This window comes from Cajanus cajan, chromosome 6 (genome assembly GCF_000230855.2).
Source record: "Cajanus cajan strain Asha chromosome 6, NIPB_CcT2T_4, whole genome shotgun sequence".
NCBI lineage: Eukaryota > Viridiplantae > Streptophyta > Magnoliopsida > Fabales > Fabaceae > Cajanus > Cajanus cajan.
Genome location: NC_138522.1, coordinates 33,416,503 through 33,442,802, shown reverse-complemented (window position 1 = coordinate 33,442,802; position 26,300 = coordinate 33,416,503). Strand labels below are relative to the sequence as shown.

The 26,300-nt window shown below is 43.9% G+C and overlaps 1 protein-coding gene across 1 annotated transcript; it reads right to left on the bottom strand.

The window, feature by feature from the left end:
* Positions 1-834: 834 nt before the first annotated feature.
* LOC145958643 (uncharacterized) lies at positions 835-1,830 on the bottom strand. The gene has a single exon (XM_083076149.1). The coding sequence runs from the start codon at positions 1,828-1,830 to the stop codon at positions 835-837; it is 996 nt and encodes a 331-aa protein (XP_082932275.1).
* Positions 1,831-26,300: the final 24,470 nt, after the last annotated feature.

The window sequence follows — 26,300 nt, the reverse complement described above, 5'->3', positions numbered from 1 at the left end:
AAATTTGAGGTGGGTAGCATTCCAAGTTCGTGGAACGGGCTTCTCGCTGAGCTCCTCTAGCCGGTAGGCTCCGTTTTCCAGGTTTTCTGCGACTCGGAATGGGCCGCCCCAAGTGGGTGCGAGCTTCCCGTCCGACGTGTCCTTTCGTGCTTCTCCGAGTAGCCGCCATACCAGGTCGCCTTCCCGGAAAGACCGGGGTTTCACCCGGGAGTTGTATCTCCAGGCGGCCCAGAGTTTGCAAGCTTCTGCGTGGATTTGGGCTTCGTCTCGGAGCTCGTCTAGCAGGTCGAGGTCTGTTGCTAGCTCGTGGTTATTTTGTTCATTGTTGAAGACTTGGCGTCGGTGGGATGTTTGTCCGACCTCTACCGGGATCATTGCGTCGGCTCCATAAGTTAGTCGGTAAGGTGTTTCTTGCGTGGTTGACTGTGGGGTGCAGTGGTATGCCCAGAGGATGCTGGGAAGCATGTCGGGCCACACCCCTTTTGCGTTCCCTAGCCGTTTCTTGAGTTCCCGGAGGATGACCTTATTGGCTGCTTCGGCCTGGCCGTTGGTTTGGGGGTGCTCCACCGAGGTCGGCAAGTGCTTCATTCCGAGTTCTTGGAGGAAGACTTCAAATTCTTCTGCGATGAACTGCCGCCCGTTGTCAGTGACAATAGTGTGGGGAATTCCGAATCTGCAAACAATGTTTTTCCATGTGAATTTTTGCACGTTTTCCGTGGTGATCTTGGCAAGTGGGCGCGCCTCGATCCACTTAGTGAAGTAGTCGATTGCCACCAGGAGGAACTTTAACTGACCCTTCGCGGGGGGGAAAGGCCCAAGGATGTCCATTCCCCACTAGGAGAAAGGCCATGCTGCCATCATGTGGTGAAGAGCCTCGGGGGGCTGTCGATGCGCGTTGCCAAACTGCTGACACTCTTTGCATTTCTGGATGTAGTTTTGGCAATCTGACTTCAAGGTGGGCCAGTAGTACCCAGCCCGGAGTACCCTGGCTGCCATCGAGCGAGCTCCGGAGTGCATTCCGCATACTCCGTGATGAATTTCCTTGACAACATAGTCTGCTTGAGATATGGTCAAACATTTGAGCAGTGGGATGGAAATTCCGCGTTTGAATAATTCACCGTCGATGATGGTGAACTTTGCTGATCGCATTCTCACCTTCCTTGCCTCATCCTTATCTGTAGGCAGGGCTCCATCTTTTAGGTAGTTCCATATGTCTGTCATCCATCCTAGCTCTTCGCTGTCGTTGACATTGACGGTTTTATCATCCAGGTTGGGTGAGTGCAAGATTTCCTGGATAATGGTTCGGTGTTGCCCGGACTTTTTGGTACTGGCGAGTTTTGACAGTAGGTCTGCTCTGGTGTTCTGCTCTCGCGGTACGTGTTTTATGGAGAACTCATCGAAAGACGAGATCTGTTGGGCTGCGGTATGAAAGTATCTCTGTAGGAGGGCATCCTTTGCTTGGTGCGTTCCACCAAGCTGTTCTACCATGAGTTTGGAATCGCTGTTGCAGCTTACTCTTCGAGCTCCGAGGTCCCGGGCTAATCTTAGTCCGGCGAGGAGAGCTTCGTACTCTGCCTGGTTATTAGTTGCTTTAAATCCAAACTTGAGGGATTGTTCCACAGTGATTCGGTTTGGTCCTTCCAGGATGATGCCTGCACCTCCTCCTTTGGAGTTGGAGGATCCGTCTACATGGAGGGTCCATGCTTGGGGTTCTTCTGTGGTGGCCGGCGTGAGCTCGGCTACGAAGTCGGCCAAACATTGGGCTTTTAGAGGTCTGCGGCTTTCGTACCGGATTCCGAACTCTGACAGTTCTATTGACCAGGCAATCATGCGCCTGACAAGCTCAGGCTTTCGCAGGATTTGTTTGATGGGGTAGTCAGTTTTGACTACCACCTGGTGGCTTTGGAAGTAAGGTCGGAGTCACCGGGCTGTGGTGACCAGTGCCAACGCCAGCTTTTCGACCATTTGGTACCTTCTTTCGGCATCTTGGAGGACCCGACTGATGAAGTAGATTGGGGTTTGAGCCTTCTGATGCTCTTGTACAATGACGGCGCTGATGGCGCCTTCTGCCACTGCCAAGTAAAGAAGGAGGTTGGTGTTATGATCCGGCCTTTGCAAGATTGGCAGGGTTGTGAGGAAATTTTTGAAGCTTTGGAACGCTGCTTCACACTGGTCGGTCCACAAGAAGTCTTTTGGTTTCTTTAACAGGGTGAAAATTGGTCCCGCCTTCTCCGCGAGTTTAGGGATAAACCGGGACAGTGAGACCAGCCGTCCGGCCAGGCGTTGCACCTCTTTTACCGATTGTGGGCTTTGCATGTGTATGATGGCCTCACACTTCTCGGGGTTAGCTTCGATTCCTCTACAGGTGATCATGAAGCCAAGAAATCTTCCTCCCTGGACACCGAAGACGCATTTCTCCGGGTTGAGACGCATGTTGTGTTTTCTGATCTGGGCGAACACCTCGGCAAGGTCGGAAGCATGGTCCGTTTCCGAGATGGTTTTTACCACCATATCGTCCACGTAGACCTCCATGTTTCGCCCGATTTGGTGGTGGAAGACTTTGCCATCAGCTGCTGGTAGGTTTCGCCTGCATTTTTGAGGCCGAAGGGCATCACCCGGTAACAGTAGTTGGCGCGATCAGTGATGAAGGACGTGTGTACTTCATCCGGTGGATACATCATTATCTGGTTGTACCTGGAATAGGCGTCGAGGAAGCTGAGGAGGGCATGCCCGGATGCTCCGTCGACTAACCTATCGATGCTTGGCAAGGGGTACGAGTCCTTGGGGCATGCTCTGTTGAGGTCGGTGTAATCGACGCACATGCGCCACTTTCCCGAGTTCTTCTTTACTAGGACTACGTTTGCCAGCCAGGTAGTGTACCTGACTTCCCGGATGAAACCGGCGTTGAGCAGTTTCTGCGTTTCAATGATGACGGCATCCCGTCTTTCGCCGCCGACCTTCCTCTTTCTTTGCGCGACTGGCTTGGCCTCTTTGTGTATCGCTAACCTGTGGCAGATGAAGTTGGTGTCTATGCCGGGCATGTCAGCGCTGGACCAAGCGAAGAGATCGGCGTTCCTGAGGATTTCTTCCTGGAGTTGTTGTCGTAGTTTGAGGTCTAATTGTTTGCTGATCTTTGTTGTTTGGCTGGGGAGCTTTCCAATTTGGAGATCGTCGAGCTCATCGACGGGACTGGGCCGCTCATCGTGAGCGTCAGATCTCGGATCGAGGTCGGTGGTTCCCTCGTGGTCAGCACGGGTTAGAACAGTGAAGTCGCTTTTGTGTTGTCTGATTGGGAGGGCAGTTTCTAGGCTGTCTACGTAGCATTGTCGCGCTTCCTGCTGGTTTGCTCTGATGGAGATGATTTTTTCGTCGTGCCCCGGGAATTTCATGGTAAGATGCGGGGTGGACACTACCGCCCCGAGTTGGTTTAGGGTTGACCTGCCGATGATGGTGTTATAGGTGGAGTCGGCCTCCACCAGTAGGTACCGAACCAGGATTTGCCGGGAGGCCGGCGGTGTTCCGAAGGTCGTCAATAGGTCCACTCGTCCTCTGGGGTGGATGGTTGCTCCTGCAAAACCGACCAAAGGTTCGGTGTGAGGTTGTACGAGAGAGTGGGGAATGTCTAACCTGAGGAATGTTGGCCAGTATAGGACATCGGCCGAGCTTCCCTGGTCGACCAGGGTCCTGCGAACTTCCCAATTGGCTAAAGTTACTGTCACGACCATGGGGTCGTCCTGATTTGGACTGACTCCGACGTAGTCGTCGTTGGTGAAAGATATGGTGGGCGAGTCTCGGCGCACAGTATGCGTGGCGGGGTGTACGCGGTTGACTTTACGTAGGTGTTCTTTCCGGTACGAGCTGCTGGCGCCGCCCCCTGCGAAGCCGCCCCCAATTGTGCTGACTAATTGGTTTGGGGGGCTAGGCCCTGCTTCCCGGTCTTCCAGGTCCCGGACTGCCTCGCCGGGGCCGAGGGGTGAGTCGGAGGGACGATCGGGGTACCGCCATTGGGTTTGAGCGTGGACAGTTGTGCTCTTTAGGATTGTCAGGTTGGTGACGCGGGTTGAGTCTCCTGAAGCTGTATGTTCGTTGCTCATTTTTCTTGGGTGCTCGTCTGATACGGTTCCTGGTACGGACCGTGCGGGTAGCCGATAAGAGCTTGGTCTGATCGGCCCCACGGTGGGCGCCAAATGTTCTTACCGGAAATGTGCTGTAGAGCTGATCCGCCGGGTAAGATTGGTGAGCCTCCTTCGCTGGGTGTATTGGTGCTCCGAGATGGGGGAGGTACCTGCAAAAGATACTCCGATGCTAAAGTTAGGGTTTGCACGAACAATGGTCTCATATATATAATGCACGTACCTTGAGGTTATCTAGGTTTGCCTTGGGCTTTTGGGCTTGAGATAAGATATATCATGATATGATATGATATAATTGAAGGGCGGATCTGGTCTGGGACGAGATCCTCGGAATCAGGTATGATTCGCTCAAATGTCGGGATGACGTCATGCACCGCGTGCCCGAGATTACTTGTTTGCAACACTAATCCGGGGTAGGAGCCCGGGTGCGAAGTACGGTTAGTACAAATAGTAAGTGATGGAGCTAAGTTGAAGAAGATTGGTGAACTTCAACTTCTCCATGCTTGGACCGAATGTTCTTGAGGTTATCCTTTGGAAGAAGCTTGAAATCTCCATGAAGAAGCCTTCAATGGAGGAGAAGCCTTGGAAGGAAATTCGGTTACTCCTAGCTTGTTGTAGAAGCTTGAGGAACCAATGCAAAGTTTGAAGAAACTTTGGTGAGAAACCTTGAGAGAGAATTCTCTTCGATTTTGGTAAGGGACTCTTGAGAGAGAAATCAAAATTTTATTTTCAAATGTTCAAAAGTGAGTACAAGAGTAGGAAAATCAAATATATAGGGGAAGGTAGCTTGTAGGAAAAGCTATCCCTAACCATGGTTCACTAGGAACCATGGTAGGGTAAGCTTTAACTCCCACGGTTTAGGTAGCTTGTTGGAGAAGCCAACCTTGACCATGGTTCACTTAAGAACCATGGTAAGGTTGTCTTAACCTTCATAGGTTTAGAAGCTTGCAAGGCAAGCTTCAAAACCTAGAGGTTCTAGTTCAAAAATTCGGCCAAGGAGGAGAAGGAGAGCTAGGCGGCCTTTGGGTCATTTTGCTCCTTGATTTAATTTGAAAAATCTTGATTTGGTTTAGTTAGGTTCATCATATGATGATGAGACCTAGCTAAATCAAATCTATGAAAAATTAGGAGCAAAATGAGTCCAATATATAAAATTTTTGCCTAGGCCCAACTCAGGCCCAATTTCTAAACACACACCCTAGCTTTGCTAATTGTCACCCCTTTTTCCCTACTGAAAAAATACAAAATGAATGTATCAACTAGGGAGGTTAAATGGAGCTAAACTCTCCAAGTAGCCTACCTTAAAAACAATATACAAACACTTGGAAAAAGCAAGTAAAGTGCCTCATAAATACAAAGGTAAAATAACCTATACAAGAGACTATTTGAAGCTATACAATATATACAAGTAGAACTAGGCTTCTCTTCATGATAGAGCATTCCAAATGAAGACTACCTTGGGCTTAGCAAGTCCACTAGTCTTTACAAGGTCCAACTCTTCCTGTATTCTTCTAGCCATAGCTCTGGTAACTGGGCCCTTGGCCCATGGTCTATCAGTAAGTAATGTATTTAAAAAAATGTGGTTCTCATGTCTTACATTTTTTTTTATAAACATTGTTTATGCAATGTGTTCAAACATTCATCTTATTTTTTCCAAAGTTTCTCATGTTTAGCATGATAAAATTCAACAAAATTTATTATTTTTAACATTATGAAACACTCTCTTTTCATCTACGACATTCTATAGAATTCAAGTATCTTCATATCACTACACTATTTTATTTTTGAGCTTTTAAATAACATATTTTGATAAATTAATTGCACATAGCTAAAGTAAGTGATAGACAGTCTATTTTTTTTCTTCTCTTTTATAATCAGAAAATTTAACTTTCTCTTACCAAATCAACATTTAAAACCAGAGACGATCATTTTATCCCAGTTGAACCTAAGTGATAGGCACTGTTTTATTAACCTATCAAATCAAATCAAATTCCGCACTACATTCTACTAGAGAAGAAATTAGAAAAACGACGAAACCCATAGGTTGACGCCACAAATTCCATCCCCAAAAACCATATTTTGATTGCGCATCAACTATATCAACTGTACTTAAACTGTTAGATAATACTAGTAGGTGATAACATTACTGTTATCACCTCTATTACAGAACCATACATGAGATTTTCACCTCATACGACTCTGTAGTCTACAAGGACCTTTGATATCCCCGAAATTAAAGAATCACTTATTGTATAATGCATATTATATCTATTTTTTTTTAAGTCATTTTGTTAGCATTTTATTATTTTTTTTATTGTCATTTTTTTTAAAATTAATGACTTATTAATTTTTTTATATTTTTATCTTTGATAATTAATGTATGTTTACTAAATAATGTGTCTATTCATTTTTCAATATATCTATTTCTTCTCCAACAACCTAAAGGGTATAACAAGAAAATAAGTAATAAATATTTTGAAAAACAATATACAAACACTAGGAAAAAGCAAGTAAAGTGCCTCACAAATACAAAGGCAAAATAACCTATACAAGAGACTATTTGAAGCTATACAATATATACAAGTAGAACTAGGCTTCTCTTCATGATAGAGCATTCCAAATGAAGACTACCTTGGGCTTGGCAAGTCCACTAGTCTTTACAAGGTCCAACTCTTCCTGTATTCTTCTAGCCATAGCTCTGGTAACTGGGCCCTTGGCCCATGGTCTATCATCCCCTCCTTCTTGAGAAGGATTTGTCCTCAAATCTGTAGGCTCATCTTCCTCATCATAACCTGTAAAGGGAATAAGATCACTTACATTAAAAGTGTTACTCACTCCATAATCACTGGGAAGATCTAACCTGTAAGCATTATCATTAATTCTTTGGAGGACTTGGAAGGGACCATCTCCTCTTGGATTGAGTTTAGACTTCCTTTGAGAAGGAAACCTTTCCTTTCTCAAGTGAAGCCAAACCCAATCCCCTTCCTCAAAAATGAGGGCTTTCTTTCCCTTGCTTCTATCTAAAGCAGTTCTCTCATTTTGTTGTTGTATTTGAGTTTTAACCTTCTCATGCAATTTCTTAACAAATTCAGCCCTAGATACCCCTTCTTTATGAAAATAATGAGAAGAATCTGGTAAGGGTATTAGGTCTAAAGGAGTAAGAGGGTTAAAACCATATACAACCTCAAAAGGTGAGATTTTGGTAGTCTTATGGACTACCCTGTTATAAGCAAATTCAATGTGGGGCAAGTACTCATCCCAAGACTTATGATTACCCTTAAGGACTGCCCTTAACATTGTAGATAGGGATCTATTAACTACTTCTGTTTGCCCATCAGTTTGTGGGTGACAAGTAGTAGAGAAAAGCAATTTAGTTCCTAGCCTACTCCAAAGAGTTTTCCAGAAATGGCTAAGGAACATAGTATCCCTATCTGAAACAATAGTTTTGGGTAGACCATGAAGTCTAACCACTTCCTTGAAGAAGAGTCTTGCTATGTTGCTTGCATCATCTATTTTGTGGCAAGGTATAAAGTGGGCCATTTTACTAAATCTGTCCACTACCACAAAATCAGAATCCATGCCTCTCTGGGTCTTGGGCAAGCCCAAAATAAAATCCATACTGATATCAACCCATGGAGAGTTAGCAACAGGCAAGGGTGTATAGATGCCATGAGGCATTACTTTAGACTTTGCTTGTAAACAAGCTATACATCTAGAGCAAAACCTCTCAACATCTCTTCTCATATGGGGCCAAAAGAATTTTTCTTTTAGAAAACTTAGAGTCTTTTCAACTCCAAAGTGCCCCATGAGACCACCCTAATGACTTTCTTGAACAAGGAGTTTTCTTATAGATCCTTGGGGTATACAAATTCTTCCCTCTTTATACAAGTACCCCTCAGAAATATAGAAACCTCCTTGAGGCTTTGCTAAGCATTGGGTATAATTTTCTTTGAATTCGAGATCATTAGTATACAATTCCTTAATGTGATTAAATCCCAAGATTTGAGATCCAAGGGAGACTAACAAAGTGTGTCTCCTAGAAAGGGCATCAGCCACAACATTATTTTTCCCTTTCTTGTATTTAATCACATATGGAAATTGTTCTAAGAACTCTACCCACTTAGCATGCCTTTTGTTTAGCTTGCCTTGGCCCCTCAAATATTTAAGTGACTCATGGTCACTATGAATGACAAATTCTTTGGGAATAAGGTAATGTTCCCAAGTTTGAAGGGCCCTAACCAAAGCATAGAGCTCTTTGTCATAGGTAGGGTAGTTAAGAGAGGCACCCTTGAGTTTTTCACTGAAATATGCAATAGGGTGCCCACCCTGTAACAGAACCGCCCCTATACCAACTCCAGAGGCATCACATTCTAACTCAAAAGTTTTTGAAAAATCTGGTAGAGCTAGAAGTGGTGCATGGGTAAGCTTATGCTTCAAGGTTATGAAGGCATTTTCTTGTTTCTCTCCCCATATAAATTCCACATTCTTCTTGATTAGATCATTTAATGGGGAGGCTAGTGTGGAGAAATTAGGAACAAACCTCCTATAGAAGCTTGCCAAACCATGGAAGCTCCTAATATCCCCAACACTTTTAGGAGTGGGCCATTCTTGGATGGCCTTGATTTTCTCGGGGTCCACATGAACCCTTTTTTTACTAATTATAAAACCTAGGAAAACAACACTATCTACACAAAAAGTACATTTTTCTAAATTTCCAAAAAGTTAATTTTTCCTAAGAATATCAAAAACTTGCCTTAAGTGTTCTATGTGATCACTTAGGCTCCTACTATATATGAGGATGTCATCAAAATAAACTATAACAAATCTACCTATACAATCCCTAAGGACATGATTCATGAGACGCATGAATGTACTAGGAGCATTGGTGAGCCCAAAGGGCATCACTAACCACTCATATAATCCAAACTTGGTTTTGAAAGCGGTTTTCCATTCATCTCCTTCTTTGATTCTAATTTGATTGTATCCACTTTTAAGATCAACTTTAGAAAATATGATGGCTCCATGAAGCTCATCTAACATGTCATCAAGCCTAGGGATGGGGTGTCTATACTTCACAGTGATGTTGTTGATGGCTCTACTATCACAACACATTCTCCACTTGCCATCTTTCTTTGGAACCAACAACACTGGAACAGCACAAGGACTTAAGCTCTTTCGAACCCAGCCCTTCTCCAACAAATCTTGGACCTGAGACTCTATTTCTTTAGTTTCTTGGGGGTTGGTCCTATAGGCAGGCCTATTAGGTAGGCTAGCCCCAGGTACCAAATCAATTTGATGTTCTATTCCTCTAGAAGGAGGAAGGCCCATTGGACCCTCGGGAGGAAATAGATCTTCAAATTCTTTTAAAAGTGTTTTTACCCCCTTAGGTAAAGTCTCATGTCCACTAGATGTGGCAGTGCAAGAAAGAGTTCCTTTACAGAGAAGGATATAAGAGGGTTGTTGAATCAAGAGGTTTTTTTTTGAAAAATTATTTTCTTGAGCAACAACCTCTAGGGAGGGAACTCCTTTTTCCCTAGATTCCTCTCTATCCTTATATTTCACAGACTTTTTTTTTTCACTCTTTTCTTCTTTTTTTTTAAACCTTTTCTCACTATCTCTTTTTAGTTTCATTTGTGCTTGATCCTCAGCCACCTGTTGAGGAGAAAGAGGATGAAGCACAAATTTTCTTTCCTTATGAGTAAAAGTAATCTCGTTAGTAAGGCCATTGTGCATGGTTTTCTTATCAAATTGCCATGGCCTTCCTAATAAGATGTGACAAGCTTCCATTGGTATTACATCACATAGCACCTCATCTTCATAATTACTAATAGAAAGCTTGACCTTTACTTGTTGGTCAACTGCCAAGTCACCATCCTCATTAATCCAATGAAGTTGATAAGGTTTAGGATGGGGACTAGTAGTTAGGCCCAATTTCTCAACTAGCCTAGTGCTACAACAATTGCACCATGAGCCACTATCAACAATGAGAGAACATGCACTGTTTGAAACTTTGCATCTAGTATGAAATATGTTCTCTCTTTGTGATAGAGTATCACTAGGTTGGTTGTTGAGGAGTCTCCTAATCATTAAGAGCTCCCCTTCATAAGGAAAAGTAGACTCTACACCTTTCTCTTGATCACTTGCTTTTTCCTCACTATTACTAGAGGAAGTAGTAGCCTCATCTTGGCTACTATAAATGTCATGCCCCCTCATGATCATGACCTTCTTTGTGGGGCATTGGGAGGCAATGTGGCCTCTCCCTAAACATTTAAAGCACTTAATATCACTAGTCCTAGAACTAGTGTGTGTAGTGTCCTTTCCCTTTCCCTTATCTTTTTCTGTGGCTAGATTTTTGGAGGGTTCAAAAGTTTTCTTCTTTTCAAAAGTTTTTCCCTCCTTCTTGGAATCTTTCTTTAGAAATGAAGAGTTGGAGCTATTTTTGTAAGATTTCCTCATTCTTTGTTGTTCTACCTTTACACAAAGTTGGACCAAAAGTCATTTAGGTCCCTGTAGGGTAGTAGCTCCACTTGGTCTCTTATTTCTAAATTAAGACCACTCAAAAATATAGCTACAGTAGTTGCTTCCTCTTCCCTAATACAAGCCCTCATTGTAGACCCCTAAAATTGTCCGGGTCGGAAATAAGACTCAAAGACTCTCGACGACCGAAGGAAAGTCAGCCGGAAGGACTCCTGGAAGACCCTAGGATGATTCTTTGTAGGTCTAGAAGTCTTAGAGTAGCTTAGAATAAGGGTGTGTGAGGATTGGAGCTCAATACGCCCTCCTAGAGGTTCAGTACGGCCGTACTGAGCCATTTGAACTACAATACGGCCATAATGAAATCAATACGTCCGTACTGAAGTTTTTGAACTTCAGTACGGCCGTACTGAATTCAGTACGCCCGTACTGTAGTTCAAAAACTCAGTACGGGCCGTATTGACTCCTTAGGTCGTACTGCACCTCAATCCTATAAATAGGACATCATTGGCTCGTCCTTCCACACATTTGGAGCATTTCTCCACCCTCTTGCTGAGTATTCTTGGGTTTTTGAGCTATTCTCTGCCCTAGAAATCTCTCTGAGAGCTGATCCGACTAAGTTCTTGAGTTCACGAGCCTTTAGCTTGAGACTCGAACAAGTCGAAGGGAAATCTCTTTGATTTCCATAGTTAATATTTATTTTTAGGGAAAGGAGCGAGCGAACGTGTAGTGGGAAGGAGCGCCAAAAAGCCTCCTAACTCCTTTTTGAATATATAAAAGCCCGCTTCGAAGGTTTCTTTCCAAATCCTTTCTTTTACCGCTTTCATTTATCGCTTTTTGATTGTTGCATTGCACGTTTAAAACTTTCATCATGTAGATAGTTTACTTATAATCGTTCTAATAAATAGGGGTAGTTTAGTAATTTTACGCTATTATTTATGAAATAATCTGTCATAGGGAACCTGAAAGGGGCGTTGTGGGGTGCTAACACCTTCCCCACACGTAATCGACTCCCTTACCCAAACTCTGGTTGTAATGGCCAAAGTTGATTTGCGAAAATCAATTGCCTTATGTCTTTTTCCAATGTTTTGAGTAAAACATTGGTGGCGACTCCAAGAACCCCTTTTTGCGAAAACCACTAATCCATGGAGGGTCCCGTTTGGGATTAATACGGAATGGTGAGAATTATTTAACAAAATTGTTAGTTCGATGAGGTCTCAGTTTGAGAATAAGTCGTTCTAGCAATCCATCATTTTTCAAAACTAAAAAGAGTCCGACCATCGTCGCGAATGCCAATGTCCGTTTCGGCGGGTGGCAACAGATGGCGACTCCACTGGGGAAGCCTCGAGAGTCAGTCCCATTTAGTGATGGATTATTTCTAAAATGATAGTTTAAAATTACTTCATTACCCCTCGCTTGTATGATAATATGTTTTACCTAATTGGCTTTAATAACTGTTGGATGTTTAAATTTTCGCAATTGTTTGAAATATAAACTGCACACGAACCTTTGCACACAACAGTTCCCTCTATACCCGGGGGCATGAGTGGAAAGCCATAGGGAGTGGATGTTAGTACGGCCGGTTGTCGAATGGGTCTATAGGTGCCCGTAGACCGTTGTCGGAAAATATCACTCAAGGTGAAAACCATGAACTCAAGTCCGACAGTGCGTTGGAGCTTTCCATCGACTTACGACGAGAGGGATTGGGTCCCTATAATGGGGGCACCTTGGGGGCCTTAGACCGGTGAGAACAGTTAGAACCTCCTTGAATATGCACTTGTCTGCAGGATACCCCTACCTCGTGATTCGCTCGTGACTGTTCGTGGATGAGTGAATTGTTTGTGTATAGGTCTATGTGACATTGTTTATGCATTAATAATAAACCTCGTGATGAGGTCTAAGAATAACCCCCATGCATGAAAAATGTCATGACATGAGAGGAAAGACCATGTGTGAAAATATAATAAAAGTGAGGAGCATGTGCATCATTACCAATAAGACATCATGCATCCTCATAACCATTCATTTTAGGCTCACCAATACCCCTTGACATGAGTGAACGAGACCCATGACTATTGAGATTCTCCGTTAGGGGAGAGATCATAAGTCAAGGAGGGTGGTAAACCTCCGTCTTAAAAAGGTAGCACCTTAAAGATGGAAGGTTATCAAGCTCATGTCAAGAGTGTATTCATTCCATAAATAAACTAATTAGATTAAGCTTTCATTTTAGAAAGTGGCTGGTCATCTCTCTGTCCTCACGCGCGCGCAGAAACTCAAGAAAATGGACGCGTTGGAGGAACAAAATAGGAAGCTTACAGCCGAGCTCTCATAGCTCAAGGAGCAAATGGCGCAAATGATGGAACTCATGCTTCACCAAAACATACACGGGGCTCAACACAGTGACCATGAGTCCCATCATGAGGAGGAGCAAGAGCAAGAGCCTCCGCAAGCTGTACCCCTTGGGGCGGGGATTACAATTAGAGAGCCCGAGATTTCAAAGGAGCAATTCCACGCTCTCGAGGACCGGCTGAGGGCTATGGAGGGGCATGATTTTGATATCAAAGATGCCGCCGACATGTGCTTAGTGAGGGACATCCAATTCCCTCCCAAATTTAAAGTGCCCGATCTCCCAAAGTATGTGGGATCGACTTGCCCCAAAAGTCATCTCACCATGTATTGCCGAAAGATGGCTGCATATGCCACTAATGAAAAGCTCTTAATCCATTGCTTCCAAGAGAGCTTGGCTGACACCGCACTCAACTGGTATATGCAGCTGGATGGGAATCAGGTGCGTACATGGAAGCAGTTGGCCGACGCATTTCTCAAGCGCTACAAGTATAACATCGACCTAACACCCGATAAGTCCGATCTTCAAGCCTTGAGTAAGAAAAGTGATGAATCCTTTAAGGCATACGCCCAACGATGGAGGGAGTTGGCGGCACAAATAGAGCCCCCGCTGTCGGATAAGGAGACGGTGTCCCTGTTTATAAACTCGTTGACCGGTCCCTATTATGACAAGATGATAGGGAACACGACAACGCTCTTTTCAGACATCATCACCATTGGAGAAAGAGTGGAACAAGGGCTGAAAAGTGGGAAGCTAGCTAAGCCTTCCCAATCATTTGAAGCTAAGAAGACCTATGGGAAGAATAAGGAGGGAGGAGTCAACGCCGTAACTATTTCTTCATCTTCCTCCGCTTCGAAGTCGAGAAAGTCGCAGTACAACCCTGTTAAGAAGTTTGATAAACTTCCGACCACATATAGCGACCTCCTGCCGAAGCTAGTGCAAGCTCATCTTCTAGCTTACATTCCACCAAGGAAAATTGATCCACCTTACCCCGATTAGTACAATCCGCAAGACAAATGTCTATACCATTCGGGGGCACCAGGGCATTCAACGGAGAACTGTAGAGCTCTCAAATATAAGGTCCAAGACCTTATCAATGCTGGGTGGATCACTTTTGATTCGACAGCGCCCGACGTGAGCAAGAATCCTCTGCCAAAGCAGGAGTAGAGAGAAGAGCAAGCCACGATAGGGCCCCTCCACATTTTTCTTTTCTTTTTGGGACTCATGATCAGTACCCGAGATCATGAGATCCTTTTCATGTAAATAAGGGTTTTTTTGTACAGTTTTTTATACATATCAATAAAGAGGCATTTTTCACACATCATTCTCTCATTTATTCTTTTCTCTCTTTCTCTCATTAACATTAATAATTCTAAACCAAAAACAGAACCGATAAAACAATTATGTTTGTGATTGTTTGCTCCGACCGGGATCCGAAAGTTGAGGATGAATGGGTTGAGTTGGACAGTGATGAGGAGACCATCTCTCCGGATCTGCAAAGACTGCTAGATCAAGAAGCTCGTCTACTCCAACCGTATCAAGAGAAATTGGAGACCGTGAATTTGGGGCAGGGCCAAGAGATAAAAAAGGTCAACATTGGGACCCATATCAGTGATGAAATAAGGGCGCAATTGATCCAATTGTTAAGGGAATATAAGGACGTATTTGCATGGTCGTATCATGATATGCCCGGTTTGGACTCTAACATCGTCGAGCATAAGTTACCGTTGAAAGAAGGGTTTCGACCCGTCAAACAAAAGCTCCGACGAATCAAGCCCGAGTGGTCTTTAAAGATCAAGGAGGAGGTAGAAAAGCAATTAGACGCGGGATTCTTGGTTGTATCTCAGTATCCCGAATGGCTGGCTAACATCGTGCCAGTCATTAAAAAGAATGGAAAGGTTAGAGTTTGTGTTGACTACAGGGATCTGAATCGTGCCAGTCCAAAGGATGATTTTCCCTTACCGCACATCGATACACTAGTGGATCATACATCCACGAACACACTCTATTCCTTTATGGATGGGTACTCTGGGTACAACCAAATCAAGATGAATGTGGAAGACCGCGAGAAAACTTCCTTCATTACACCCTGGGGCACTTTCTGCTACAGGGTGATGCCTTTTGGACTCAAAAATGTGGGTGCCACCTACCAACGAGCGATGGTGATGTTATTCCATGACATGATCCACAAAGAAATCGAAGTATACGTGGACGACATGATCGCAAAGTCAACGGACGAAATGGACCATATCCAATATTTGAGAAAATTATTCAACCGGCTTCGCAAGTATCAGCTTAAGCTAAATCCGGCTAAGTGTACTTTCGGAGTTCGGTCGGGTAAGCTTCTCGGGTTCATCGTCAGTAAAAAAGGCATAGAGGTGGACCCCGATAAAGTGAAGGCAATAATGGAAATGCCTCCTCCTAAGACCGAGAAAGAGATAAGAGGATTCCTCGGCAGGGTGAACTATGTCGCAAGGTTCATCGCACAGTTGACTGACACGTGCAAACCAATATTCAGGCTGTTGCGCAAGAATCATTCCGAATCTTGGGATGAGGATTGTCAACAAGCTTTTGATAAGATCAAATAGTGCTTGGCCAATCCACCAGTATTGGTGCCACCTGTCGAGGGAAGACCATTAATCCTCTACTTAACCGTGCTTGATGAGTCCATGGGAGGTGTGCTAGGACAACAAGATGAAACGGGAAAGAAAGAATGAGCCATCTACTACCTGAGCAAGAAATTTCTCGACTATGAAACCCGCTACACGCCATTAGAAAAGACGTGCTGTGCGTTAGCATGGGCAACACAACGGCTTAGGCAGTATATGATTAGGCATACTACTTGGTTGGTTTCCAAAATGGATCCAATTAAGTACGTGTTCGACAAACCAATAATCACTGGGAAGATTGCCCGATGGCAAGTACAGTTATCAGAATTTGACATCATACATGTCACACAAAAGGCCATTAAGGGCAGTACCCTAGCTGATTACCTAGCACACGGGCCGACCAACGACTACCAATCCCTTCAGGATAATTTCCCCGATGAGGATATAATGAATCTACAACATGAAGAGCCTGAAGATGATGCGTGGACCATGTATTTTGATGGAGCCTCCAACATGCTTGGACGAGGGATTGGCACAGTGCTAATCTCTCCACAAGGAAAATACATTCCCATAACGGCAAGACTCAACTTCGATTGTACAAACAACATGGCTGAATACGAGGCTTGCGCGTTGGGAATCCAAGCAGCCATCAACAATGGTATCCTAAAGCTCAAAGTGTTTGGTGATTCGGCCCTAATCATCTACCAACTACGAGGTGATTGGGAAGTCCGAAATCCTAAACTGATACCATATGTTGAGCACATCAAAGATTTGACACATCTCTTCCAAAGTGTCGTCTTTGAATACATTCCAAGGGAGGAGAATCAGTTTGCCGACGCTCTTGCTACGCTCTCGTCGATGTTCGCCTTGGATAGTGAGCATGAAATGCCCATCATCAATATCCGGCGGCACGATAAGCAAGCGTTCTGCCTTCTGATAAATAAAGTTGTCGATGATTGTCCATGGTTGTCGCCACCCGCCGAAACGGACCTTGGCATTCGCGACGATGGTCGGACTCGTTTTTATGGTTTGAAAAGTGGTGGATTGCTAGAACGACTTATTCTCAAACTGAGACCTTGTCGAACTAACAATTTTATTAAAATGATTCACCAATCCATGTTAATCCCAAGCGGGACCCTCCATGGATTAGTAGTTTTCGCAAAAGGTAGGGTTCTTGGAGTCGCCACCAATATTTTACTCAAAACATTGGAAAAAGATTTAAGGCAATTGATTTTATAAATCAACTTTGGCCATTACAACCAGAGTTGGGTAAGGGAGTCGGTTACGTGCGGGGAAGGTGTTAGCACCCCCACAACGCCCCATTAGGGTTCCCTATGACGGATTATTTATTAAATAATAGCGTAAAATTACTAAATTACCCCTATTTATTATAAGCGATTATATATTAAATATCTACATGATGACGAATTTAAATATGCAACAATCAGAAAGCGGTAAAAGAAGGGATTTTTAGAGAAGAAACCTCTTGAAGCGTGCTTTTTATATATCAATGAAGTTTAGGAGGCTTTTTGGCGCTCCCTCCCTCTACAAGCTCGCTCGCTCCTTCCTAAAAAATAATTTTTGACTATGGAAATCCAAAAGATTTCTCTTCGACTAAGTTCGAGACTCAAGCAAATGGCTCGTGACTCAAGAACTTCGTCGGATTGACTCTCAGAGCGATTTCTAGGGCAGAACACTGCTCAAAAACCCCAGAATACTCAAGGAGAGAGTCAAAACTGTGTGAAAAAGTGTCAAATGACGTCCAAATGACGTCCTATTTATAGGGATGAGGCGCAGTACGGCCCCTGGGGTCAATACGGCCCGTATTGAGTTTTTGTTCTTCAATACGGCCGTATTGAATTCAGTACGGCCGTATTGAAATACAGAAACTTCAATACGGCCGTATTGGTTTCAGTACGGCCGTATTGTAGTACAAAATGTGCAGTACGGCCGTACTGAACTCCAAGGAGGCCGTATTAAACTCCAAACCTCCCACTTCCTTATTTTTAGGTACTCTAAGACCTCTAAACCTACAGATAGCCATCCTATGGTCTTCTAGGAGTCCTTCTGGCTGACTTTCTTTCGATCTTTGAGAGTCTTCGAGTCTTATTTCCGACCAGGACAATTTTAGGGGTCTACAGCTGCCCCCCCTTTACTTAGTCAAACGGCCTTTTGGTGTAACGATTGACAAGTAAAGGAGTTGACCCGATTGTCCGGGGAATGAGCCATCCTTCCGACTTGTAGTGTCTTCCGGTGGAAAATTGTTGAGTAGCCTCTCCAGGTTGAGTATTAGTCGTCGCCTCTCCAGGCTCGTTGCATACCTCGGTGCTCTGGACATCTGGGTAGCTGAGTACCGCCTCTCCAGGCTTGTGCATACCTCGGTGCTCTGGACATCTGGGTAGCTGAGTATCGCCTCTCCAGGCTTGTGCATACCTCGGTGCTCTGGACATCTGGGTAGCTGAGTATCGCCTCTCCAGGCTTGTGCATACCTCGGTGCTCTGGACATCTGGGTAGCTGAGTATCGCCTCTCCAGGCTTGTGCATACCTCGGTGCTCTGGACATCTGGGTAGCTGAGTATCGCCTCTCCAGGCTTGTGCATACCTCGGTGCTCTGGACATCTGGGTAGCTGAGTATCGCCTCTCCAGGCTTTGTGCATACCTCGGTGCTCTGGACATCTGGGTAGCTGAGTATCGCCTCTCCAGGCTTTGTGCATACCTCGGTGCTTTGGTCACTTTGGTAGCGTGAGTTTGCCCTCTCCAGGGATTTGAGTTGATTTTGTCTCCACAGTCCACGATGCTGCTTCGACAGTTTTTTCGATTTTGTGCCGCTGAGGGCTGGATAACGCAGGGATCCGTCTATGGGATGTGCAGTTACTCATAGGTTCTTGTGTCCCAACTTTCCATTGCGTAGTTGGTACCCACTGGGGAATTTCTGATTCCTTGGGGATGTAGACACAAAGATGCTCTTTCTGATGTGAGCGGTGCCTTATGATTTGGCTGACGTCCTTTCGACGTTGGTGGAGTATCCCGGTTATCCTTATTTGGGTGACTCTTTTTGATTTTCTGATTTTGTTGCCTCTATGTAGGCTGTTATCCGCTGGGGGATTTTGTCGTTGATTTTGATTAGCCTCTTCTGTTAGGCGTATCATCTTGATGTTCAGTGATTGGCTGAAAGCCGGATTCCGCTTGGGGAATGATTATTGATTTTTTCGATTTTTCCTCTTTTTGAAGGAGTGCCTCTGAGTAGGCGAATGATCTTGATGTTCTGTTCGGCTGAGTGCCGGATTCCGCTTGGGGAATGGTTGTTAATCTTTTTTATTTTTCCGCTTTCTGAAGGAGTGCCTCTGAGTAGGCAAATGTGGATTGAGGATTTGACGTATCCCAGAGTATTATTTAGGAAGCCTCTGCAGGCTTAGCTTCACTCATCGCTTGAGTTGGAAAGCTACCTTCCACTGAGGAAGTCTGAGTCCTTTGGCTCGGATATTTCGTGTTTGGGCGACCATGCTTCCATTGGGGAATTTTACTGGTCTTGCTTTGATAGCTCTTACTGGGGATTTTGATCCATGAGAGTGAGCTGAGAAGTCTCTAGGGAGTATTATTTCGGCAAGCCTCTCCAGGCTCAATTATTCTCTTCAGGCTCAATTATTCTGTGGGAGTATTTTTTCGGCAAGCCTCTCCAGGCTCAATTATTCTGTGGGAGTATTTTTTCGGCAAGCCTCTCCAGGCTCAATTATTCTGTGGGAGTATTATTTCGGCAAGCCTCTCCAGGCTCAGTTATTCTGTATGAGTATTGTTTCGGCAAGCCTCTCCAGGCTCAGTTATTCTGTACGAGTATTGTTTCGGCAAGCCTCTCCAGGCTCATTTATTCTGTACGATGCGGAATCTTTGCCTTTTTTGTCGAATTTTGACTTTTTCTGTATTTTTGTCATTTTTTGGCTTTTTCTTGTTGACCGCTGCCATACACAAGCAATTTTTCCTATTTTTCTATTTTATGCAATTGCCTCATGAAGAGGTCTTTGAAAATTTCTTTGTGGCTAATACGGCCATATCCATTTCAGTACGCCCGTATTGAGTTGAAAATTTGTTCATAACCCTATTTTTAGTACGGGCGTACTGAACATGATACGGGCGCATTTGTTGTTTCTGAAGTTTGATTTGATTTGATTTGATTTGATTTTGATTTGTTTTTTTTTTTTTGAATAAACAGAGAATAAGTGATCTTCCATTACACCTATCATCTGTATGCATGTATGCGGTATGATGCACCTAATTCTATTTGATTTATCTTTCAAAAGAATTAACCGATGCGTTTTTGTTTGGATTCTGCCATTCCTCAAGACGGACTGTGCGCTGCCGTCTTCTATAACCGAGGAATGATGCGTATTATATTGAGATTTGGTGTTATCAACCAAGTGATTCTTCCCTTCCTTTAGAAGATATGTCAACCCTCCTATTGACCACTATATCTCCATGTTTCCACTAGATTATCCTAAAATCGTTTGGGACAAGAGAGAAAAGAAAGGAAAGGTATATTTTTCGAAAGTTTGTGTTTTAGAGGGGTTTTATTTTTATTTTGAAAAATGGTTTTTGTAAGAATGGCTGGCCAAGGTAGGCTTATGTGTTTAGGCTTGTTTGATTAAACACTTATGAAGTTAATAAAATCTTGTTTATTTACGTTGTGATTTTGACAACTTAGATAGCTCCTTTGAACCTTTCTTTTTGAATTCGATTCATGGTACCATCATGGATTTATTTTCGCTTTTTGATTGTCCTCATTTTTGCCTAAAACACCTTTTTGTGGCGTTTTAGCGGACTTTTGTTTTTGTTCATTTTTGCAACCCTAACTTTTGCCTAGGTCACCCTTTCGTGGGATTCCTAGCGGGTCTTTTGCTCTTATTTTTGCGCAGCCCCCTTTTTGGGTTTCCTGCCGAGCTTCTTTTATTTTAAAAGATTTCTTTTTACCCATGATGGCACTTATCGAGGCCAAGGGAAGGTGCTCCAAGTTGTCACACACACTTCCACATAAAAATGATGCGGGTTTATCATTAAGATGATTTTAACCTCATTCATGTTTATTCAAACAGGGTTAAATAATGCGGCCTAGAATTTTATTGCAAGCAAGAAAAGAAGCAATAAATAATAAAGAATGATTTTATTATAATCATAATGGAAACATGTGCCCTATCGAGGCTCGGGGGTCGGGCTGTCCCCGAGGAGTAATCTCTAATAGTCATCGGGTCTATACATCCCTATCAGAAGGAGAAAAACACTTGATGACAACGACCGGCCTTGACGTTTGTGAACCGGCCTTCCTAAAGATTTGGCTTAAAGAACGTCGAGAAGGATCTTGGTTCCTCTTCGTCCTTTGATCTTTATTAGGGTTGTATCCTAACCCTTGTTTCCCCGGATTGTCCTTGATAATAGGTAGCTCGGGAATTCCTTGGGAATCCTTGCCAAGTCCTTGTCCTGGCAAGTATCCGTTCTTGGTGAGCATGGAGGCTACCTTTTTCATTTCTCGGGGAAACATTTCAACATTGGCAATTTCCAATGCTTGGAAGGCGGTTTCTAAAGCTTCCTCCGCTGTATCCACATAAGGTATGGTGGATGGCTTGCTGATGAGTATATCGTCTTCAGCTTGTACAGTCACCAGCTTGTCACCCACAATGAATTTGACTTTCTGGTGGAGCGTAGAAGGAACAGCTTTTGCATCATGAATCCAAGGTCGGCCGAGGAGACAGCTGTATGCGGGAGTAATGTCCATCACTTGAAATTCGACGTTGAAGATGGTGGGTCCAATTTGGATTGGGAGATTGACTTCTCCCACCACTTCTCTTTTAGAACCGTCGAAAGCTCGGACGATCATGTTGCTCGGGCGCATTTGGATTCCCTTGATTGCCACTTGATCAAGCGTTCTTTTTGGCATCACGTTCAAGGAAGATCCATTATCTACCAAGACTTTAGCGATGTGGTATTCCTTGCACTTTACAGAGATGTGCAAGGGCTTGTTGTGGTTCGGTCCCCCAGCGGGGATCTCTTCATCGGTGAAAGAGAGGTGATCACTAGCCGTGATGTGACTAACAATCCCCTCAAACTTGTCTTGGGAGATAGTGTGCGACACATATGCCTCGTTCAAGACTTTCAACAAAGCCTGTCGATGCGGTTCGGAGCTTAGGATCAACGACAACAGCGTAATCTTTGCTGGCGTCTTATGAAGTTGATCCATGATGGAGTACTCGCTCTGTCGGATAAACTTTAACAGCTCGTCTGTCTCCTCCTCGGATTCTTTTTCCTCGGTTTTATCTTTTTCTTTTTCTTTACTCTTGGGAGCTTTGTTATGAAGATCCTCGGGAGTGTAGATCCTGCCACTCCTAGTCATGCCCCCAAGTCCAGCGATGTTGGAAATATCGCTGTCGGCAGAAGAATGGATGTCGTATATCCATGGCACAGCCTTATTTGATTCGTAGGGAAAAGGCCTTGGAGCGATGATCCTTAACGGCGTCGGACCTTCCCCTTTGTTTGTCTTGATTACCAACAACGGAGTTGACGTATGCTCGCTTGGCGCGGTTGTTGGTTTGCATTTAATTACCAATGGCGTGCGATCCATTCTGAACATACGCATCGATTAATTCTTTCTTTTTATTAATGTTTATTAATAAATTACTTGGAGAGATGTATGCAAATGAATGACTATGAAATGCAAAGGCAATTGAGAGATTTCATAAATCAAAACTCGATTTTATTGATCATAGAAAGTGTACAACTTATCATACAATGCTTTGAAGCAGTTTTTTACAATATGAGAAAAGCCGGTAAAAACCCACAGGCGGATTCATATTTCTTCTCCATTCGTCTTCGGCTTCCTCTACATGGCGTGCCATTGCTTCAACTTGCGTATGGACCGCTTGGCTCATATCATCACTGATCTTCTGAGCGTCCTTCGCTTTTTGAATGTGATAGTTGATCATGGCCTGCAGCTCATTGAGCTCGTCTTCGGCTCGATCCTTCTCCTCTCGGAGTCTAGCCATTTGTGCTAGTCCTTCCCTTTCCCTCTTGCGGAAGTTGGAAAGGCTTGCAGTTTGTTGTTGAACAACTTCCCGCCATTGTTGTGCGTCGGATCGAGTCAAAAGCAGATCGTCTTGCATGTCCTTGATCAACTGTGCCTGCTTTGCATGCTCGGCTTCAAGGCGTGCTATTTTTGTGTTGACTTCTTGGAGTTGACTACTCGGTTCAACCTTTGGCATTTTGGATGCCCGAGTAGCCTCCTCATTGAGGTTAGCACATTCATCCTTGAGTCGCTCTATCTCGTGGTCTTTCTTCTTGCATTGCCTTTGTAGACCATCAATGATGAAACTGGATTCTTCATTTTTCTCTTCAAGAACTCTCATCTGAGCTCCCATGATTTCCAGTTTCTTGGTCAAGGCGTCGACTTGTTCTTGTATTAACCTCCTTGTAGTTGTGGTTGCACAAGAGGTGGATGGTTGGGACACCCCTCTCTCGCTCCTCCATATCTCGTAGTCGGTGGAGGCGGATACCCGAGGCTTTCCAAGCTCTCGATCTCCCTCATAGATTGGTTTCTCCCACGCTCTAATGACAGCGTGCATATCCCTCTGATGCTCGGAATCAAAGGAGAAACACAACCCTCCAAGCTCCTCTTTAGTAGGAACAATTTGAGTCCTCATGAGTTGCCTCATAACTAATCTTGGTGAATAAGCTATGCAACCTCTGAGACCCATCAATGGTATGCTTGGATAACTACCGCATTTCGTCAATACATTACTTGGACGGAACCAAGGACAAACCCACGTGAAGTGCTCAATACTCCACTGTTCCATCTCCTCCTTCCATTCGGAAGCATAGCGGGGGGCGTACGGGGATCTTTGAAAAACTCCTCAATGGATCGGGCAAGGCCCCCATGTGACTAGAGGCATAGAAGTGTGTGATGCCCCACACATACAACAAGGAGGTGCAGCATCAGATAGTTTTCCCTTGCTTCTGCTGAGATAGGTTGACAGAAAGCAAGGTGTCGGCAAGAATGGTAGGCACGGGACTCTTCATATGTACGTCCCAAGCGAAGAAGGCGTCCATAGCAGCATGGTCCACTGTGTTAGCGTGAAAGGGGAATAGGATCGTTCCAAACACGGCTAACGCTAGAGTCTTGTTGAAAGCTAACCAATCTCCCTCACCAGCCAAGGAAGAAAGATGGTCTTCAATCATCGCGAGCTTCCAACCCTTGATACTGCCGTTCCCCACTAAGGCAGATAATCGTGATGGCAGTTTGACTTGAGTTGCGACCCTCTCTACGGCCACATGATTTCCATGGAAGATATAGACCCCTGCTGATTTGGGCCATCGTAGCATGAGCTCATACTCCTCGACAGTAGGAACTAAGTCAAACTGGGGGAACTCGAAACAATGCAGATCGAGACTCCAAAAATGGACCAAGGCTCTCAGAAAAGCTGGATCCACACAAATCTTCATCAAATCGAGAATTCGTCCATAAGATTTTTCAAACTCCAAACGAGCCTCTCGTGGCATCAAGGAACAGAGGTGATCCAACCTCTCGGCACGGTACAATAAGAAGTCCACTTTCTTCAACTGCCCTTGCATTCCCCTAGATCCCTCCATAATCTACAATAAAATGCATGATATGAGATGATGGTGGTGAATATGCATGCATAGTGTTTATTTAACTAAGCATTATCATGTTTTCGGAATGTTCCTAAGATGATGCATGATATTGCTTGGTTTGGATAAATAATATTTTTCTTTATTTTTCTTTTGGGTATATTTTTGTATTTTTTGGGTGAAAAGGGAAACTACCTATATGAATGTGATGAAGGTAGATGTCAACACCGTATAATAGAAGATTCTTATTTCTATTTTTTCTTATTTTTAAAAGAGGAATGTTGTATGTTTAAATAATGCAATGTATGCTCATACAATGTCACATAAACAATGCACAAACAATTCACTCATCCACGAACAGTCACGAGCGAATCACGAGGTAGGGGTATCCTGCAGAAAAGTGCATATTCAAGGAGGTTCTAACTGTTCTCACTGGTATGAGGCCCCCAAGGTGCCCCCATTATAGGGACCCAATTCCTCTCGTCGTAAGTCGATGGAAAGTTCCAACGCACTGTCGGACTCGAGTTCATGGTTATCACCTTGAGTGATGTTTTCCGACAACGGTCTACGGGCACCTATAGACCCATTCGACAACCGGCCGTACTAACATCCACTCCCTATGGCTTTCCACTCATGCCCCCGGGTATAGAGGGAACTGTTGTGTGCAAAGGTTTGTGTGCAGTTTTTATTTCAAACAATTGCGAAAATTTAAACATACAACAGTTATTAAAGCCAAATAGATAAAACGTGTTATCATACAAGTAAGGGGTAATGAAGTAATTTTAAACTATTATTTTGAAAAGAATCCATCACTAAATGGGACTGACTCTCGAGGCTTCCCCAGTGGAGTCGCCATCTGTCGCCACCCGCCGAAACGGACCTTGGCATTCGCGACGATGGTCGGACTCGTTTTTATGGTTTGAAAAGTGGTGGATTGCTAGAACGAATTATTCTCAAACTGAGACCTTGTCGAACTAACAATTTTATTAAAATGATTCACCAATCCATGTTAATCCCAAGCGGGACCCTCCATGGATTAGTAGTTTTCGCAAAAGGTAGGGTTCTTGGAGTCGCCACCAATATTTTACTCAAAACATTGGAAAAAGATTTAAGGCAATTGATTTTATAAATCAACTTTGGCCATTACAACCAGAGTTGGGTAAGGGAGTCGGTTACGTGCGGGGAAGGTGTTAGCACCCCCACAACGCCCCATTAGGGTTCCCTATGATGGATTATTTATTAAATAATAGCGTAAAATTACTAAATTACCCCTATTTATTATAAGCGATTATATATTAAATATCTACATGATGACGAATTTAAATATGCAACAATCAGAAAGCGGTAAAAGAAGGGATTTTTAGAGAAGAAACCTCTTGAAGCGTGCTTTTTATATATCAATGAAGTTTAGGAGGCTTTTTGGCGCTCCCTCCCTCTACAAGCTCGCTCGCTCCTTCCTAAAAAATAATTTTTGACTATGGAAATCCAAAAGATTTCCCTTCGACTAAGTTCGAGACTCAAGCAAATGGCTCGTGACTCAAGAACTTCGTCGGATTGACTCTCAGAGCGATTTCTAGGGCAGAACACTGCTCAAAAACCCCAGAATACTCAAGGAGAGAGTCAAAACTGTGTGAAAAAGTGTCAAATGACGTCCAAATGACGTCCTATTTATAGGGATGAGGCGCAGTACGGCCCCTGGGGTCAATACGGCCCGTATTGAGTTTTTGTACTTCAATACGGCCGTATTGAATTCAGTACGGTCGTATTGAAATACAGAAACTTCAATACGGCCGTATTGGTTTCAGTACGGCCATATTGTAGTACAAAATGTGCAGTACGGCCGTACTGAACTCCAAGGAGGCCGTATTGAGCTCCAAACCTCCCACTTCCTTATTTTTAGGTACTCTAAGACCTCTAAACCTACAGATAGCCATCCTATGGTCTTCTAGGAGTCCTTCTGGCTGACTTTCTTTCGATCTTTGAGAGTCTTCGAGTCTTATTTCCGACCCGGACAATTTTAGGGGTCTACAATGGTTCCTTGACATCAAGCAATATTTAACAAAAGAGGAATATCCTGATGCGGCCAACGATAATGACAAGAAGCATATCCGAA

Bases quoted from the DNA above. Each gene is read 5' to 3' on its own strand.
- LOC145958643 (XM_083076149.1), bottom strand. From the start codon at position 1,830: ATGATTGCCTGGTCAATAGAACTGTCAGAGTTCGGAATCCGGTACGAA.